The sequence below is a fragment of the Phyllobates terribilis genome, unplaced genomic scaffold (genome assembly GCF_046119375.1).
Source record: "Phyllobates terribilis strain yellow unplaced genomic scaffold, ASM4611937v1 Scaffold_1__5_contigs__length_1240528914, whole genome shotgun sequence".
Taxonomy (NCBI): Eukaryota; Metazoa; Chordata; class Amphibia; order Anura; family Dendrobatidae; genus Phyllobates; species Phyllobates terribilis.
The window spans coordinates 756,486,201-756,507,833 of record NW_027362761.1 but is presented as its reverse complement, the minus strand read 5'-3'; the positions used below and the strand labels follow the sequence as shown (position 1 = coordinate 756,507,833).

Below are 21,633 nucleotides of genomic sequence, written 5' to 3'. Positions count from 1 at the left end.
ACTTTCCTTTTCATCAAAGGTTGGTACATGAGGAGGAACATTTTTTTTTTGTTTGCTTCTGCCTGGAGAACGATGTGCCAGTCACACCACAAATCTGTATGTAACAGGCTTATTCTGATAGCACTCAGAGACTATTCAGTATAATTTCATTAATCACTTATTAATCATTATCATTTTCAGATGTTTGGTATTAAGTTAAGCAGCATGTATAAATATATTTGGAAAAATATGTTGGAGGAAAATTCCATAGGAGAAAGTAAGTGATTTCAGCTGGTGTGTCCTTTATTTTACCCCATGGTGACGAAAGACACAACAAACAAATGGCAAAGGGTGCCAAAAAATGTCTGAATGCTTGAATGCACACATGTAATTGCAGACTGTGGTGCGAACATACAGCAATTCTAAATGTGTGCACTAATTGTTGTGTTACTGAAATGATGGCCAATAAAACAGCGAAATGACACTTCAACGCCAGACAACTTATGTAAACTGATGAGTATATGTCGCTCATGAAAACCATAGTCTTTACAAATTTGAAATGTTGTTTCAACAACACTAAGGGATTTTTTTGATACAGATCCCACTTCATGTCTAGTTTTATGGCTACCTAAAGTGAGAACTCATCCAAAAACAAGGGGGCCTATTAGGTGCAATACTTCTGTTCAAAACACATCCAATCAAATCGAGGAAGTATAAATGCACATTTTATAAAAAATTCTAAATTTTATTAAATTATTTAACATTTTTTTTTTTTATATGAAGAAGCACTTCCAGCGCAAAATGTTATCCCTTAATCCTTTGTAAGCATCTATGTGATGTAGTTTAGGTGCATTAAAATACTTACCGACCACCATCTTTCTCAGTTTACTGCACCGCTCCACTTCTCTTTTGGATGATGTGACTTCATATCAGACTTGTTGGATCACACAAGGGTTGTTGACCATAAGCAGATTTCATATTGTAAGCCTCTTTCTGAGTTTTCATAAGTTTACAGTGGTGGAGGTAGCACTGCCCAGCACAATAGTCCATGTCCATGTTGACAAAGGAGAGGAAGAAGAGCTCACGTAACCCAGAAGAGGGCCAAAGCGGAGCTGGAAACTGGAGAAAGCAGCGATGAGTAGGTATTTTAATGCACCTACGCTATATTACATACATATTTAGAAAAAAATAGGGAATCTATATTTTTCTGTGAGTGCTTCTTTAAAATATAACATATGCCATGATTATATTTTTGCCAAAAAATGGAAGCTCGCACGTTTAGGCAGACTGCGCTGCGGGCAGGAAGAGCCTTGGGATTCCAAAACGTTTTTTATTTATCAACTCGGACCTGCGCCTTTCTCAAGGTATAAAAACCAATATTTCTCAAGGTATAAAAATTATTATATTTTTAATTCTAACGTTATAGATACAGTGAACACACAGATAAAAAGAATTAAAAATCTCGTATGCAAAAATGTTATCTGATAAAAATGTAGATTAGGACTTTCCAGATGTAAACCCTTGAGAATTTTCTGGAGTTCTTGGAGAATTTTTAAGAATTATCAACAAATCCTAAATCTCATTTAGTAAGACACGGTTTTGTTAATATAAAGCAGCTGCAAGTACAGTATGTAGACGGTCATAACCTATACTGTATGTAGTCAACATTACTGTAATTTAAATCAGTTGTTTCCTTGGAGATGTAATTAAAGGGGTTTTCTATCACTTTGATATTGATGACCTATTATTATGGCGGGTGCAGATGACCATTTTATCGGTCCAAGTGCGATCTAACAAAACTTCAACCCTCACCCCGACCAATATTATTCTATGGGGCCGTTTGATCTGATGCTTGGATCAATGCGTGCGCGAAAATCATCAAACCACACTAGGATGACATCTGAGTGCAGTCCAATTTCCGAGCACTGAAACAATGGAAAAGATGGAGAATTTTTTTTCTCCATCTTCACCTCACAGTGTTCTCCAATTCTCAGATCCAAGAGAATTGGCTCACTGTATGCTGACAGTCTGATCATCGGATGAGAGAATCTACAGCCATCTGCATGAGCCCTTAGGATAAGTCATCAATATCAGTTTGATAGCACTGATACAGCCACTCATCAGTGGCTAGGTGTAAACAGTATACATAGTGGAAAACCACTGCTCCGTCATAATGTTTAGTGGCTGCTGCTGGGTATTGCAGATTAGCCAGGTGTTGCTATTGATGATCTTTTAGAGTGTTGGAAACACCATTTAATGCTGGAAAACCCCACAGACAAGATGTTGTCTAACATATAATAGTAGATGTGGCATTATAGGGAAGCTATCATCAGAAAATGACTTATAGTTTAAATCAGCTTTTTATGTTGTATATTTTTTATTTGTGAATATTTATACCATTATATTTATTAAAACAAAAAATAGTAATCTTGCAATTTTTACACTCGCCTCTAGAGCTTTTTTAAATCTATATTTCCTGTACTTTCGTGAAGAGTTTCAGCAAGAAGTTTATCATCAGAGGGAGGATTACAATGATAGCTAACACTTCTGTACAACTGATAACACAGAATCCACCAATTACAGTAGGTGATGTCACAGCTGACCTTTAGGCATTCTCATTAGATACTTCAACACAAAAGTAACGGTCAGAGTCTGATCACTGTGGCTATGTACATATGTTGTTTCCTAAAACAACAGAAAGTTAGAGTCTAAAAAACCTCAGTGGTCAGTGTGAAAATTATGATTTATACAAGATTGTCCAATGGGTGCAGCCATTATCTCCTTTAAGGAATACCAAGAATTTTCTTTGCCAAAAACCCAGGCCTGACTGCAGTTTCAATCACTTTAAATAGTAAATGGCTAGCATCATCAAGTCATAAGTTACCTTTAGATTTGAACCCAGGGTAAATACTATTTCAATGTACTCTTTAGGATGACTTTATATACTTTGCTAGTATGGGGTCTGAGTGGGCAGTCATGCACCTCTCCTTCAGACTGTATTAGGAATACCACAAAAATTTTCCTAAAAAATTATTGAGTGTCTCTTGGGTTGTAATGTAAATCTGTGTAATTTTTGCGATCTGTACTGTAGCTTTTTAGAAAACTCACACTTTAAAACTTCAAGGCTTTTTCACAAATATGTCTGAACTAATACTATATGGATTGGTCAGACTGTAATCTTTGCCAGAAACACTGAAATGCACCAGAAGGATCAACCACATCAGAAAGACAATTCGGATGGAAGGAGTTTCATGTTGTAGGTAAGAACTTAACATAAATACATAAATTCAAGAAAACGACTCCAGCGCTTTGCACTGTTCTTTAGAAGCCTTTGATCTCTGCGCCCAAGTAAAACAGGGTATTTCTGATAATTTACTGAATGTGCAGATTCTAGTGAGAACGGAGCTGGGCCCAGTACAATGTAAACACCGGTCAGTGGCACATTTCATAAAATAAAACCTGACAAGGAAGTCTTGGAAGCAATTTGAGGTTGTGAATGTGAAAACTAGACGCTAGTCTACATTGTTCTCCTTTTTTGAACACTGCTAAAATGCTTTATTATCTCTATTCCTAATATATGTACAGAAATGGCAGTCCATTGCATCAGTCAGCATCCCATTGGAGTCTGCAACCTAATTTCCCTATGAATTTGGTGAAATAATCAGCTAAACTACATCTGTTATTTTAAAGGAAGAATAAATCCTAGTACCCTAAATTACAGCCTTCATACAAAAGGTCTGATCTTTTTGACTAAACAACAATTCCGTATGGTACTTAAAGAGGTTGTCCACTACTTTTGCATTGATGCCCCACCCGTAGGATACGGCATCAATGTCTGATCGGCCGGGGTCCCGCATCTGGCACCCCCGTTCATCAGCTGTCATTGGTGCTGGCAGCGGCGGCCGCCGGCTGGAAGTGCTTACTTGCGAAGCTTGGCCGTCTAGCTGTATTGGCTGCCTCGGGGTACTGCACATCCGCCTCCCATTGAATTAGAGGCGGATGTGCAGTACTCCGCAGGTGGCCACTACAGCTAGACGGTCGAGCAAGTAAGCACTACCGGTCGGCGGCACCGATGGCAGCTGATCGGCGGGGTGCCGGTCGATCATACATTGATGCCCTATCCTACGGATGGGGCATCAATGTAAAAGTAGTGGACAACTTCTTGTCACCTATGTAGATCAGACAAATCCAATCTTTATTTTTCATTAAATCCAAATAATGAGGCAGTGTGGAAGCATCTAGGGTACTTGAGGCACCAAACTATGGAGCCGTAGGTCCTCACATAGCGCTCCTTATGCAACATAATATTTTCCCCTAGAACATATGAACCTAAATGAGAATAAGGCATCCAGGGGAATTCTTTAGTGGACTCCTATGAAATCTGACAGTAAAAATTTTTGAATGCCCCCGTATGACATAAGAGGTACCATTTTGCATCAAATAATTTTGTGGAATCTATAATATAGCTGTATAGACCTGTCATGTGTTCATGTGCAGAAAGCCTAAATGCAACCTGTCAAGATGATTTTACAACTTAATCCAGTGGTGTTGCTGTATAGGTCCTAGTACAGCATAAAAATATACCGCCTCTAGCACAAAAAAAAACAATCTTTGAAACCACATGCAAATTAGTCTGGAAGTGCATTCAGGTTGTGTTAATATACACCGAATGCATTAACATGTCTCCAGTGCACGTCCAGGCTAATTAGCATGTGGCTTCAAAGCTTGATCTCTCAGTGCTGGCACATCGGATTACTACAAGACAGGTGTCATTATAATTGTTGTACTATGAAATATACAGCCACAGTGCATGCTAGATTCAGTGGTAACATTGTCCTGACACGTTCCCTTCAAGTCCTACAAAAGTTCAGAGTTGTTTGTAGGGTAAAGAAGCAGTGGATTACCTGCTGAATTTGAAAGCTCTTAGGAAAAAATAAATTGTTCAAAATGGATTACAAAACACTAGGATCTAAGGTAATTGGATATGTGACAACCTTTTACAGTCTTTAAGGAAACCTGACAGCTTCCCCAGGCTCCCGAAACTGCCACCATGTATTTATTGATCCCATTATATACTTCCAAACAAGCCCCTTTTCATGCCTTATTGAATAAGTAAAAACTCAATTTTAGAACTGGGCTTGCGATATGCTAATTACTGGGTGACTAGCCATGGGGCCGTTGCTTTCCCCGGACTAATATTCCCATGATTCCCATGAACTTGCAGAAGCTGACAGGTTCCCTTTAGATGACAGTTAAAACACCATTGATGTTGGTAAAATGTAAACCAGAATACAATATGGGCAATTTTAGGTAAAATTCACACTTAAAATAATAACCTCACCTCTAATATAGACTACATTTTGTCCAGTGTGATCACCAATATTATAATACACTGACTAATAGGCTTTTCCTAAATCTTACATGAATGGGTCACATTCCAATGACTTTCTTCCTTTGTGATTGCTTGCAGGGAAACTGAATGTGTTGGAAAATACCTAATTTGCTACACTTGTGTGAGGTCAAATATCACCTTTGTGGACTGTCTCTAATATAAGGCACTTATGGTTCCTTATGATATGTCACACATATTATAAGAATTCATGACCCAATGAAATGAATTATTAACACCTTGTTGTTTGGAATTTATATATAGGAAGATGTACTGTTGAGACTTCCATAAAATAGGAAGGTGGCTTTTTTTGGAAAATGACTTACTAGGGGTTGGGTTCTTTAGATGTTATCAAATCAATACTCCATACTGCCAGGATACTTACACCTTTAATGGATGCCTTAGTATTTGGCTGGCTAAATCAATTTTAAACAATTTAGAAAAATCCATAATCCAAGACTACCTCTTAAAGTTACATCATAGCGTGAGCTACCATCAGATGACCAATCACATATGGCGACAAATGGACACAGTTAAGATTTAACAAAATATAAGTGCCTATTATACTACATATAAGGGGTTACATCCATTGTCATCCATGTATCACAATTACTGGCACACTGAGAGATTTCTGGAGAGCCTTAAATGAGTTGGTATATTGTTAGCACCATGAATATACTATAAGGGTCATATACTTATAGTGATCCTCAGTTATTGGTCTCTGACTGTGAATAAGGAAATCTTGCCTAGGTGGCAGCCAAGAAGCTAAAACTTAATCTAAAATAGGGTCTTTGAAGTGTTATCTTTTGCTACTTTGTGCCCTTTTCAATCAAATACAATTTTACAATGTTTCCTAAAAAGTAAATAATCTTTAAGTATTTTGTATTAGCTAAAATGTTATAGTCCCATGATTGGAATTTACAGAATTTTTTCACATCTAGGATTCTTGATCAGAGTGAATATTGAACACATCTGATTAGTCTAATTTAGACAAAACTAAACATTTCTAGAAGAATGATTGTATTTTCAAAACACGTTTATATTTTCACATGTATAGGGGTAGGAATTTAAATACCCTCAGGTTTACCTATGATCATAGGATAGAAGCATCTAGTCATGCCTGACAGCACCAGAAGAAGCCTCAATTACAGGAATATTAATTGTCTGGAGGCTAGTAAGAAGGAATCGTCACACTCTGTCACAACTGGTGATAAATATGCAGAGATTAGGTGATGTGAGTATTGCCTTACAAAGGCCATAGAATTCATTCCAACAATTCTTTCAACCACTTAAAAGGTGCTCTTTGTATATTTAAAGTGAACCAGTCACCGGGTCAAAAGTGGGCAGTTTTTTCTCTTATTTTATTCCAGGTGCTCCCCTTATTCTTCGGCTCTATACGGTTTCAGAGATATGAGCCTTTTTATTTAGTGCTAATTTTTATGGTTTTTACCCAAGGGGCATGGCACACAGGGTAAAAATGCTTAGGAGTCTAAAGACATGCCCTTAAAGAATCTTGTGAGCAACAACTCTGTGGTAAAGATCATAAGAATTAGCACTAAATAAAAAAGTTCTATATTTCTGGAATCATTTTGTGGATTTAAAAAAAAATAAATACTCAACTACTCGGCGGAGCAGCGGATATAAAATAGGACCAAAAACTGGACAGTTTTGACCTGGCTTTTGAGCTCCTCTTTAAATAACCTGCAGTGCAGTCACTCCTTTGCTTACCTGATCAGACAGAGTGCTTTCCAGTGCAGGTATTCTGTACACTTTCAGATTGCAGCAATATGGAAGCATTTTAGCACCCATGTTAGAGACACAATGTGACTGCAGACTTCTGAATTGTTACAATGTGCACACAGCATGCTGTCCGAATTCTCCAGTATTGCTGGCAATGACAACCCCAGAAAAAGACCCTAAGAGAAACTTAAAGGGAATCTGTCAGCAGGTTTTTGCTATACAATCTGTGGACAGCATAATGTAGGGGATAAGATACTGGATTCAAGGATGTGTCACTTATTAGGCTGTGTGCTGTTGTTTCCATGCAATGAATGTTTTATCACCAGGAGATTATCACTGCCTGGACTACAGAGCATGTGAGCCCTGGTCCAAACACGCCCTCTCTACTGATTGTCAATAGACAATGTATATAGTGAGCTGTGGTGTGGGCAGTGTTAGCTTGCTGAGCTCTGTTACATTCTACATCCTAGAACTCTTAGGCTATGTTCACACATTGCGTTTTTTCAGCGCTTTTTTTCTGCAGAAAAACCTGATCTCTTGCCAGGAAGGTTTGTTCAGGATTTTGCTTGTTTTTTTGCTTGTTTTTTGCTGCGTTTTTGGTGCGGTTTTTTCACTGTCCTTTTGTCTCTTTATGCATGTACATAAAGTTCAGTGAAAAAAAAATCTCATTCTATTTTATTAGGTTTTGGCACAAAAAACGCAGAAAAAACTGACACTTGCGTTTTTTTAGCGTTTTTTTCACCACTCATTATTTCCAATGGGTGAAAAACGCAGAAAAAACACTGAAAGAAGTGACATGCTCTATTCTGCAAAAAAAAAACATGCAAAGCACAAAATACTGATGAAACAAAAACCAAAGTGTGTGCATGAGATTTCTGGAATCTTCTGGACTTTGCTGGTACTGTAAAACGCAGCAGAAAATGTGCATAAAAAAGCGCTGAAAAAACGCAATGTGGGAACATAGCCTTATTGTGTCACAACTGTTGTACTTAATAATCAAAGTAACAAATCGTTGGAATCAGGGTCTCGTTATCTACATTATGCTGCTCTCAGATCAGATAGCAAAAACCTGGTGACAGATTCCCTTTAAGGGCGGATTGTCCAAAAATTGTACAACTTCTTTCATTCGGTTTATACTTTATTTTTCTCTATATTATTTAACATTAATGTAATCCTAACATGTGTCGAGAAGCAGACTGATGCCACTTCAACTCATACTTCTGGAAGGAAAATGGTAATGCCATTGCTTGGTTCCAGTACAATAAGAGCATTGATATTATACTTATGGGACATTGTATATTCAACAATACCTTCTTTGTAATTGCAGTGCAGACAGCCATCCTGTAGAGTGAGACCGATGGAGACAACATTTTCATTAAGTATAAACTAATGTTTGAAACTGAAAAACAATCCAAAAAAACCTGCCTTTCTTCTGAAAAGAACTGAAAGAAATAGACCTCTTTATCCCTCTGCTCCACCCTGCCCTGATGTACAGCAGATCCATTTCATGCTCATGTAAATGTTTCCAGGTGTGATGACTGCATACAGCAGTACTGTTTTAACAACCTCGCTGGGGATCACCATGCTTATGGAATAGAAATCATTTGGCATCGTGGCTGGAAAAGTCTGATACATTTGTGAAGGTTTTTTAGGGTTGGAGTCTGCACAGAACAGACATGGTTTCAGAAAGGTGTAGACTTGACTACTTTCTTTAGTCTCTGAGGTCATAGGGTCCCAGTCCTTGGGTGATTTATAGAGTCGTCATACTTTTGAAACAAAATTCGAGATCGCATTGCAAATCTACTAATGTCCTTAAGGGCTCTTGCAGATGACCGTTTAAAACAGAAAAGTGCTATCAGTGGTTTTGATGGACAGCACTTGTCCCCATGTTATTCCATGGAGCTTTGCACATGTCCGATATTTTCCTCGGACTGAGTGGATCTGAGGAAGTAATCGCAGCATGCATGATTTGCCTCCAAGAATCGGATGGCACTCGCTATGGGTCATAGCGATGACATCCAAGTGCGGTCCGATTTTCACAAACGGACATAAAGGAGAAGATGAAGAAACTTTTTTTTTTCTCCACCACTGTGAAAATCGGATCCCACTCTGATCAGTCTTATTAGCATAATCGGATCGTATTTTTTTGGATGGAGAGAAAACGATCGTGTGACCCAATCCTTTCAATGTTAAAGACTTTGTTACTAAATTTGTTATCAAATATCAATTCTATAAGAAAATGGAAATTATAGGCTTAAATTGCAGAATGAGTCTGTGTCCGACAAATATTTTTAATATTTGTTTTTCAAGGTTTAATGAAAATGATTCATTAAAGTAATGTAGATGAAGGGAGTGACATTGAAAGCCTGGAAAGGTAACTCAAGGTTGGATTGACCGGTGACATTAGAGCAGTGCTCGCGGGCTGATGACCAGTGATCACTAGTGATGACCTTTGCCTCTTAAAGAGTAACAACACTCAGGCCAGCCCTGCTTACACTTCTTAAATATCCAAACAGTCTTTAGTCTTTTATAAGTTTTTATGTATCATTGTATCATATGGAGGTGTCAATGTAATGTCTATTTAACAACCCACTCAACCTAAATTAAAGAAACATTTGCTAAATGATTAAAGCAAAACATTCTGTAAAAGAGGCAATAGAAAATAGACAACTGCAGCACTTTCTCCTTTTAGCAGTCAAGAAAGCTGCAATTCATTTACCCAGACTAGAATATCCCCTCAGGCTTGGACAACTGCTGATTACACCACCACAGCAAATAATGCCAGCCCCTAATTTCCTGACCATACAAATATCCATTTGGAAGCTGACTGTAGACTGAATTTCATTGTATATTAGATTGAGATACTCTTATTTACTTGGAAAGCCTAACAACCCCATAACTGTCAAAATGTGTAGGGCAGAACAAGTATACAGGTGGCCTTATATATGAATATATTGGATTGATAGCTCTCTCTATCAAATATATGTGCACACTTGGTTAGGCGTTTACAAGTATTTCGCTTGGGAAGTGGGGACTTAAGCCCCCGTCACACTAAGCGAGATCGCTAGCGAGATCGCTGCTGAGTCACAAGTTTTGTGACGCAACAGGGACCTCAGTAGCGATCTCGCTATGTTTGACACGTAGCAAAGACCAGGCCCCTGCTGTGAGATCGCTGGTCGTGTTGGAATGGTCTGGACATTTCTTTGATCGTTGAGGCCCCGCTGGGTAGCATGCATCGGTGTGTTTGACACCTTACCAACGACCTTGTTGACGACTCAGACACAGAAACACATAGGCGTGCATCGTTATACAGATCGTTACGGGTCGCCGTATCGTTGCTGCGTCGTTGAGAAGATCTGACTGTTTGACATCTCACCAGCGACCACATAGCGACGCAGCAACGATCCCTGACAGGTCGTATCGTTATCGGGATCGCTGTAGCGTCGCTTAGTGTGACGGGGGCCTTAAAGGCAAGAAAGCTACTGAACGATCTCATGAGTATGGCGGCCTGAAATCTCTGCCACAAAGATATAGCAGTGGCTTATCTCCAAGGAGAACAATAGGAAGCTTCATTTCAGATGATAACATGAGGAGAGTAGGGTGGTTTCTATACATTTTAGAAGGTTGGCTGGTCTTGTTAAAATCTGTGGGTTTAGCCAACTTTACACTCATGTCAATAGACAATAACCGGCAATGTGGCAGCTATATAATAGCTACTGTATTTTTCATTTTTGCAATTGTTGTTGACATGCAATGAGACATCTAATTAAAACATCCAAGTCTAAAATATTTTTTTTTCAGTGTCGAACAACCTTATTTAATCCCGATAGGCCCCATTAATGGAGTCTTTGAAATGTCTGGCACTTTTGACAGTGGATTGGAGACTACACTATTCTTTCTGCCAAAAATACCGAAAGGATTGAAGTAAAATCCAAAATATAAGACTGAAAGGAGCCTTAAATACTTGGTAAATTTTGAATAAGACATAAAAATCTCACTTCCTCTTCTCCTAATAGGGGACTACTGATAAAGGTTTCTGACATCAGCAAAACTACAGTACCAGCAGAACAAAAGAAGAACTAGGCTTACATCCAACATGGCCGATCAGCAGTTTCTTAGTCTTCTGCCACTAATGGACAGTTGGGAAGTTCAACATACTTTATACTGTCCGCCATCATTTGTCTAATGAATTTTGACACTTTAAGCAATAAAGAAGTTAAAAATATTAAAAAACAAAGTACAGTTAGTGAACCATAATGTGATATCCCGAAAGGGCTTAACAGCAATCACTGTTCAGGTACACTGTTACAAAATAAGGTTTTTAGATATTTAAAAATGATCTCAATGACCTACCCTCTCAATGTGTCTTGTCCTCTCCTTCTCACCCTGAGTGCTTGTCTGTCTTCATAGACTGCAAACCTGTCCACTTGCTGGTCACCGAGTTCCAGCTGGCCCTGAGCTTGCCCCGCATACCACAGTGCTGTACATCCCAGCATGAATTTGGCCAGCCATATCACCCCCATGATGATAGGGGTTGAAGGTTTCGTCCAATCTCCCTAATTACTTTTCCTGACTGCTTGTTACTGTTGTTCTAATGAAGGAAGATTGTCAATATTCCTGAGCATAGAGATCTCCAGTCCTGCCGCACTCCTGCAGAGGCTGCAAAAGAAAATTACATTTTATGGTTTTACAATTATGACAATTAACTCAAAAATTAACAAAATGTATGCTATTTAAATAGGAAAAAAAAATGGTTTATTAAAAATGTTTCTTGTCCTAGGTTCCGTATACATCACATCTGAGCATTCTGTCAGATGAATTCAGTAATGTTCCCTAATATATATCTGAGAAGGCTCAAACACCTCAATGAATAATATTAGTTAACATCATATTGAGAATCCTATGGGAACCAATCAAAATAATGCAATAATAACATTTTATTCATTGCTTACACTGTTTGCGACAATACAGAATGTGTGATCATCTCTTCCGGGGTATGAAATCGTATGTAAGGGAATGAAATCATAATGGTATTGTTAATTGTGGGTACTTTGTGCACTTACACCCTTCAAGTTATCTTTGCGAAACAATTATCTCCGACTACTGTGTGCTTTTATATTTTACATAGCGTTATCACAAACCCTGCCCTTGTTTGCTGCAAAGCCCATTCATACAGTCTAAGTTTGTGTAGATCTCTAGATGATAGAGTGATAGTAAGTACTATACCTACCCCTCTTAGATCTTCCATCCACATCTTCTGCTTTTACTGCTCTCGTTGCTATTTCAATCACAGTGTCCCCTGACGATGCAACAAACAGTGAAACCCAGAGTGCTTACCAAAGAATTCCAGCTACTGTTCTATTCCAATGACATCACTACACAGCTTCTACTTAGTGATTTCATCACAGTTTTCAGCTCCCCTGCCATCTATCAATGATGGCTGACAGTGCTCTATCTAAAGGATAAATTCAGAATATCAGGTCTATGAATGTCCCCAAAATCCACTATAATGGTATGGATGCAGATTTTTTTAAAATCTGGATATTTATTTTGTTTGATTACTGATACTGCAGTGTTGGAAGAATGTAATTTTATTTGCAGTGCCACAATTAGTGATGCAGGACTAGTCCAGCAGGGCAGGGTCAGGGGAACTAAAAGGTTCCCTTTATGTTTTCCTATGTAGCAGTTTGCTTTAGTAAGCCATGGTCCTCCATAAGTACAAAGGACTGTCAATTGCCCAATTTTGCCATTTGCTAACACCAATCTTTTTTCTTTTGGACAAATTTTGATATTTTAGAGAAGTTTAGGCTAAAATGTATGTTATTTGAATACTATTTAACAGCTCAAATATAGAGTTTATCTACGTAAACATTTAGTAACCTTTTATATACAGTGCACTACTTGTACCAATGCGTTATTTTATATACTAAATCCGTGCTTCTCAAATTGCCAGCGTACTCCACTCATGAGACGCACCCCAGTTTTGGGTGAGGGACAGCAGAAGAGGCAGTTTTGAAAGACGTTAACAGATGCTGCATAGGCACAAAAGCTAACTTATTTTTTGCTCATTTTTTTGTTCTACTGGAAACAAATTTTAAGATAGATTTTAGGCACTTTTTCAAAAATTTCACCTGAATTATTACCAAAGGTGAAGCATAGGAATAAAATGTCAAAGTTAAAGAGTTCCCGGTGTAACAGGCCAAATTAACCCCTGTCCAGATTAAACCCGGGTATAGTTTGGCTCAGACCGGAGTATACCTCAGGGGGATAAACTGTCCTAGGCCAAACTATGCCTGCGGGTGTAAAATAGCCTAGGCCAAACTATACCCCTCCAGGCTACAATATGCCCCTCTATTTTTGATCCCTTGTAAATGTAATAGATTTTAGATGTGTGCAGATCTCTTTCTATCATACTCAGACACACAGCTGCTTTTAATGTGTAACTACTGAGAAGTGCGGTAGGATTCTTTACCTCATTATATCTTTGTTGAAGTCTTAATATTTTTACTGATTGCAGTTTTTCTGTTTCAAGTAATAAAAAGTCTATGTGTTTAGAACTTTAAGATTTAAGTCAGTTATCTTCTCACATAATTTACCTGACAAACCTGAAGCCCCAATGAGATGTTGAAAAATTAAGTAATTATTGTGTATATCACTCAACGCTGCTGATATCAAGGGGGGTATGGTCTGGCATGAGGGGGGTATGAAATGGCCTAGGCTGTTTTAACCCCCGGTATAGTCTGGAATTGGGGTATACTATGGCCTGTTACACCGAAAAAAGAGCAGTTTGAAACCCCCTGTCATGATTAGCATTCTCAAACCTGCAAAGATTGAAGCTAAAAATCCCAGGATTCCATGTTAAGACAATATCTGCACCAGAGTTTACTCTGGTGATTTATGTTCTGGGAATTGACATTTTAACATCAGGCACTTTTTAGTAAAGTATGGTAAAGTAATAAAATCTAACTGTCCCACTGCATTGAGTTCAGGTAAGCTGTCAAGGACAAAGCTGTTAACAAGCTTGTTGACTTTTCTGAATAACAATCAGAGGAACTGTGAATGCATCTCTGGGCTAAAACACAAGACTATAAATCAGAATTAGTAAAATGAAATGATTGTACATACATTAGTAGTAACAATATTTTTTTTATAGCACCAACAATTCAGATGGAACAAGTATAAACAATATCAGACATTACAGAGTAACACAGAATTCTATAATTTAAAGGGCATCTGTCAGTAGCATCAACTCTCCAAAGCCATTTATATGAGCATAAAGGTTGAATAAAATGATACCTTGATATTTGGGATTTGATATCTTATCCCAGAGAAATCTACGATTTTTCTTAATATGCAAAAAACTGTTAAGATCTATGGTCTGGACATACACACGTGGTCAAAATTGTTGGTACCCCTCGTTTAATGAAAGAAAAACCCACAATGGTCACAGAAATAACTTGAATCTGACAAAAGTAATAATAAATTAAAAATCTATGAAAATGAACTAATGAAAGTCAGACAATGCTTTTCAACCCTGCTTCCACAGAATTTAAAAAAAATTAACTCATAAAATAGGCCTGGACAGAAATGATGGTACCCCTGAAAATAATGTGACAAAAGGGACATGTTTAATCAAGTTGTGTCCACTAATTAGCATCAGGTGTCTACAATCTTGTAATCAGTCAGTGGGCCTGTATATAGGTCTACAGATACTCACTGTGCTGTTTGGTGACATGGTTTGTACCACACTCAACATGGACCAGAGGAAGCAAAGGAAAGAGTTGTCTCAGGAGATTAGAAAGAAAATTATAGACAAGCATGTTAAACGTAAAGGTTATAAGACCTTCTCCAAGCAGCTTGATGTTCCTGTGATGACAGTTGCACATATTATTCAGAAATTTGAGATCCATGGGAATGTAGCCAACCTCCCTGGACGTGGCCGCAGGAGGAAAATTTATGACAAATCAGAGACGGATAATATGAATGGTAACAAAAGAGTCCAGGAAAACTTCTAAAGAGATTAAAGGTGAACTTCAAGCTCAAGGAAAATCAGTATCAGATCGCACCATCCGTCGTTATTTGATCCAAAGTGGACTTTATGGGAGATGACCAAGGAGTAACACCATTGTTGAAAAAAAACATAAAAATGCCAGACTGGAATTTGCCAAACTACATGTTGACAAGCCACAAAGCTTCTGGGAGAATGTCCTATGGACAGATGAGATAAAAATGGAAGTTTTTGGCAAGGCACATCAGCTTTATGTTCACAGACGGAAAAATGAAGCATATCAAGAAAAGAACACTGTCCCTACTGTGAAACATGGAGGAGGCTCTGTTATGTTCTGGGGCTGCTTTGCTGCATCTGGCACAGGGTGCCTTGAATCTGTGCAGGGTATAATGAAATCTCAAGACTATCAATGGATTCTAGAGAGAAATGTGCTGCCCAGTGTCAGAAAGCTTGGTCTCAGTCGCAGGTCATGGGTCTTGCAACAGGATAATGACCCAAAACACACACCTAAAAACACCCAAGAATGGTGAAGAGGAAAACATTGGACTATTTTGAAGTGGCCTTCTATGAGCCCTTACCTAAATCCTATTGAGCATCTTTGGAAAAAGCTGAAACATGCCGTCTGGAAAAGGCAACCTTCAAGCACGAGACAACTGGAGCAGTTTGCTCATGAGGAGTGGATCAAAATACCTGTCGAGAGGTGCAGAAGTCTCATTGACAGTTACAGGAATCGTTTGATTGCAGTGATTGTCTCAAAAGGTTGTTCAACAAAATATTAAGTTAAGAGTACCATCATTTCTGTCCAGGCCTATTTCATGAGTTTAATTTTTTTTTAAATTCTGTGGAAGCAGGGTTGAAAAGCAATGTCTGACTTTCATTTGTTCATTTTCAAAGATTTTTAATTTATTACTTTTGTCAGATTCAAGTTATTTCTGTGACCATTGTGGGTTTTTCTTTCATTAAACGAGGGATACCAACAGTTTTGACCCCGTGTGTACATCTCCACAAGAATTTGCCTCCAGAACTTATTTTAAATGAAAGGGGAGTTACCAGTGTGCAACATGTAATGACTGACAGTCTGCTCTCCTGATCTACATCTCTCACATTGGTAACACCCCCTTTCATTTAAAATAAGCCCTGGAGGCAGATTCTCAGGGAGATCTGTGTCAGGCCAATAGATCTTAACAGTTCATTTACATATTAATAAAAATGTGGATTTCTCTGGAGTAAGACATCGGATCACAGATGTCAAGGTATCATTTTATTAAACTTTGTATGATGTATATGCCCATATAGATGTCTTAGGAGGGTTGATCCTACTGACAGATTCCCTTTAACCAGAACAGTGGGGGCTCTGCTTGCAAGAACCTACAATCTAAATTACACACAAAGTCAACAAATTTTTCATACAAATTAATTATGTATATTTGCTGTGAAACTGTGTTTAAGGCTATGTGCCCACGTTGCGGACCTGAAGCATATTTTTTACGCTTCTCCCTGGCGGGAAAATCGCATGCGGATATTACATGCGGTTTTCCCGCCAGGTAGAAGCGTTTGTGAGGCGTCTTTGCATGCATTTCCGCATGCGGGTTATCAAGCACTTCTCCAAGCATCACTTGGAAAAGTGCTTGACAACTTGTTCAGAATGGTAAAAAATAAAAAAATAAACTTTATACTCACCTTCTGATGCATTCTCTGCCCCGTCCGGAGGCTTGAGCGGCTCACGCTGTTGTGTGCAGGACCTGCGGTGACGTCATTGAGTCATGTGGTGGGTCACATGACTCAATGACGTGGCAGGTCCTTCAGACAACAGCGCGACGGAGGGAAAACATCAGAAGATAAGTATAAACTTTATTTTATTCTTTTTTTTACAGGTTCTTTGGTACCCAGGTCTGGATGAGAGTCTCCTCTCATCCAGACTTGGGTACAATCCGCACATTGATTCTGCTGCGCTTCCGCAAAATTAATGAACATGCTGCGGATTTTTGACCGCAGCATATACGCTGCGGAAAAATCCGCAGCATGGGCATTGACATTGCGGAATGCCATTGGGGACCATGGGGTGCGGATATACATGCGTTTTACAAGCGTTTACGCTGCGGAAATTCCGCAGCATATACGCGTGAAAAACGCTACGTGGGCACACAGCCTAAAAGGAATCTGTCAGCAGGTTTTTGCTACCCTATCTGACAGCAGCATAATGTAGGGACAGAGACTCTGAATTTAGCGATGTATCACTTACTGGGTTGTATGTTGTCCCTTTGATAAATTCACTATTTTATCTGCTGCAGATCTACTAGTTCTCTGAATCCTGAGCTCTGTATAACCCCACCACTGATTTAAAGTTTTCTGTGTACACTCTGCATAGGCAGAAAGCTACCAATTAGTGATAGGGGGCGGGTTATCTAAAATATGAATATGAGGATTACCTGTCAGCAGGATTACTAGTCCTCTAGTGATAAACACTGATTCTATCAAAAGTACAGCATGCAGCAAAGTAAGGGATTCATCGCTGGAATCAAGGTCTCTGGCTCTACATTCAGCTGTTCTCAGATTAGGTGGCAAAAGTCCTGGTGACATATTCCCTTTAATTATTTAATTTCAATGCATCTATTAGTCATGCATTGGAAGTTATACACTCTGGCATGTAGTATTCCAAGTATGAATAGGCTACGTACCATTATAATATCACTTATATGATTTGATTTCTTTGAAGGCTTGATTTTATAATCTAGTTTTTCCATGTACTTATGAGATAACCCTGTAGCTCTTAGAAGACATATTAGGAGACCACATCATGTTTCTCAAATGCCTTCAATAGTACACAAATTGCCCAGTACACAAAGCAAAGGGAACATTGTTCATTAGAGAGCGCCTTTGTTCATTCAGTGAGAATAATTGGTAACAATTGGTTGTGTTTTCTGGACACATTTAGCTAGCCTAATGTTTGTCGGTTTATATTTAGAAAAGTGGTAGTTCCCTAAAAGGAATTTCACTTTGGCAAGGTCATTTTACTGTACCTACTCCCTTGTAAGAAAATTGATTTAATCAATGTGCCCCTTGTTAGTGGCCTACCATTGTATCCTTAGAGTCATTTTAACCATTGCAATAACTTTTTTAGCATTGCATGAGATCTTATTCTGGTTCCATTTTTCCTTCTATATGAGGTGTCCTTCAAACAGGTTTCTTTGTGCATTTCATAGAAATGCTACAATGAAACACTTATTATTTATTTTTGTTCAGTAAAAGTCCTCATACTACACATTAGATATCTGTGGCGCATGGTAGTGACGACATGTGATGCCAGCTACAGAAGAGGACGCCGTACGGCGTGGGAGCAGAGGAAGGTGAGTAGAATCATTTGTTTCTTTTGAAAATGTGCTGGAGAAGAACAAAAGAGGCCGCCAACAATTGGGGGAAGGGAATTATGCCAGAATGGGGGACATTATACCAGGAAGGGGTCAAGGATAGGGGAAAATGTTATAGCATGGGCCCCAGGATGGGGGGCATTATTACTGGAAGGGGCTAGGATGGATGCATTATTACTGGAAGAGGCCCAGGGTTGGGGGAGATTTTTGCAAGAAGGAGCCAAGATAAGGAACGGTATTACATTGGGAGCAAACATGTATGTCTTTATAGGATCTAGAACGCTACAAGGGCCCATACATCTGACCAATATGCAAGTGGGGGCCCAGGCCCAACAGACTCTAGTTACGCCACTGGCCAGACTATGGCAGCAGCTAGAACCAAAGGATCGGCTGTTGGAATTGAAACGTGTCATTCTTTCTCTACCCTGACATCATCTTCAAGGGAGAGTCAGTAGGCCCCCATACACATTAGATGCCAGCCAATCACCCCGATATCTGCAGATTTGGCCAACTTTATTGTATTGTATGTGGGGGCCATAAGACAGTCATGGTAAACCTAAATATCAAGCACTGGTGTAAAGTTATCTATTACTCCCTTACTGTTCAGTGATCTGTATCTAATGGACTTTTTGGTATGGAGTCATATATTTCAATATTAAATTATTCAGCAAACTGCACTTTGCTGTTTGTGTCAGTCTGTAGTCTGGGATTAGACTCCATACTGCTGGCTGTGGTGTTCTGATCTAGAAGTGTAGAATTAAGTTAGTACGAAGATTAAGTTAGTTCTAAGGGAAAATGACATGAGCAAAATTTGACCTTTTATAATCATATGAATGTACATATTTAGATATAATTTTTACAGCCTGGGAGTTCTTCTTCATGGCTTTTAAGCGTACCTGTCCTTTCACACTAAACCTATACAAAAGCATGATCTTGCTGCCTTATCCCCCCAAAACAAATTAAAATTGCCTTTAGTGCACATACCAGTCTAATATGTCCAGAAACTTTCCCAATTATCATGTTCCGTAACTTATCAGCCACTCTTTTTGAGTGGATTCTTCGTCCTTATCGGCATTCTGCCAGCACTGTAGGTGCTGTAACTTTCTTCCTCTTACTAACTAACAGGCATTTTCCCTCCAATTCCTTGCCTACCCTGAACTATAACCTTGCCTCCCTGATATGTTTGTATGCAGTTACACACAGACAGGAGAGCAGGAGCAAAGAAACAAAGACCTGCCTCCATTTCCTGTAATGTTTCTCAGCATCTCTGCTACTAGAGGTGGATTAGACTTGACAACATTAGACAACAAGTTAGGTAGAAAGGAAACACCATGTACCCAGCACTTTGGAGTGATTTCTCATGGGTAAGGCAACATAAATTGTGGATGAAGTGATTTGCAGATTTCCTATTTAGCACATATCAACTGAATTTGTCTGAGAATACAGTGACCCTTTCAGTGAGTATGGTTTCAGTGGATGCCATCTTGAGGATTTAGCAGACAATTAAGGACATTTTCTTAGTTATATATTGTATTGTCTTTCCAGACAATCATATGGACTAGTTTTTCCCCTTACTCATTAGTCGGCCATCTTTGCATAGGACTGTCCCCACCCATAGCAATATGGGAGGATCATCATGTAAGTCATCCACATGGCAAGTGATCCAATTATGCATAGTGATCAAGCTAGAATTACCATGCACATAATAGTAAAACTATTCAAAAAACAGTATGAAATTTTACACTGAACTCAATTTTTTTAAAATATTATTCTGAATATTTTAGTATCTGTTGTTCCCATTATAAAGGAACACGGTTTATACACAGTTCCAATTCTAATCCATATAACTAATATCATGGAAGGCAAATATGTTCCACATTAACTCCCACAGAATGCAACAATCTTGCATACCATATACTGTTATAAATCTCATTTACCTTACCACATGTAGTATAGAAGATAGATATTATCCTTTTATGGACCAATCTATAGTAGATAAGTTCTTACAAGGGCTGAATGAGCAACAATAGGTATAAAATGGCAGCACAAAACCTCGAATCGGAGAAATGTTAGCTTGAATCATATTGAAGAAGACAGTTATCTTAATTTCTGTGAATCAGGCTCTTATATTTCATCTGCATAAAGCACATATAACCTTCATATCCCAACATCTAGCAGCTTATAGCCACAATTCATTTGAAGCCAACCGGATGGCTCTGAGACAATTCACAGCTGCGGGACAGCCCTGTTTTCCACTTGTTAACGGCAACAATATCTCAACTTCACTACCATCACACGCAACGCGCCCTTTTTGAAAAAAAAAAGAAGAAAAATCATCTCATTCAAACTAGCAAAGATTATACAAATGGTTGTCTGGAATGGAACATGGGATTTCGGCATGATTTAAAATTACTGCGTGTTTTTTTAGTAATAGAACATCTCATACTCCTCTATTACTCTTAAAAAAAGCAGCTTGAGTGCTTGGGATAGCAGAATGAGCAAATCGGAACTCATAAGAAACCATATCAATACTTTGCCAAGGAAGGAGTATTACCACGGAACATAGTTACCGTATATGCATTTACACATAATTAACAGAGGACAATAATCTGCAGGACTAAGAAAAGTAAAAGTCTATATTACAGAACAGTGATAGACAGATGTATAGACAGATAGATAGATAGATAGATAGATAGATAGATAGATAGATGTAAGGATATTCAGCAGTAGTGCAGCCTCAGTTTCATATATTCCTTGTTTGCATACATCTTAGTGCTTATGGAGTGCTGCTGTATTCTTTTTGCTTGTAGATATATAGATTGAAAGATAGATAGAAATGGAAAAACTAGAGCATCGACAGAATAATGGGGGTGCAAAGCCTCACTTGTAACAACCAAACCGTCCAGATATGAAGAACAACTGGAAGCAGCACACCAAAAATAGTGAAAAATTTGTTTTTTAATGGCCCACTGTAGTGACATTTCAGCTCAAAAATGTGAACCTTCCTCTAGATAGATAGATTTTGTAAGCATATTCTGTATGGTAGTAATGCAGTCCAAATTTCTTATATTCCTTGTTTGCATACATGTTAGTGCTTACGAAGTGCTGCAGTATTCTTTTGCTTGTAGATAGATAGATGGATAGATAGA

The 21,633-nt window shown here is 38.5% G+C and overlaps 1 protein-coding gene across 1 annotated transcript in view; it reads right to left on the bottom strand.

The window, feature by feature from the left end:
* Window positions 1-21,633, bottom strand: part of LOC141149662 (fibrillin-2-like) — a 238,446-nt gene that overhangs the window by 215,844 nt on the left and 969 nt on the right. The window contains exon 2 of the mRNA XM_073636910.1: window positions 11,462-11,767. Within this exon, the coding sequence (XP_073493011.1) occupies window positions 11,462-11,631 (170 nt within the window). The 5' untranslated portion in view covers window positions 11,632-11,767. The remainder of the gene's footprint in view (window positions 1-11,461; window positions 11,768-21,633) is intronic.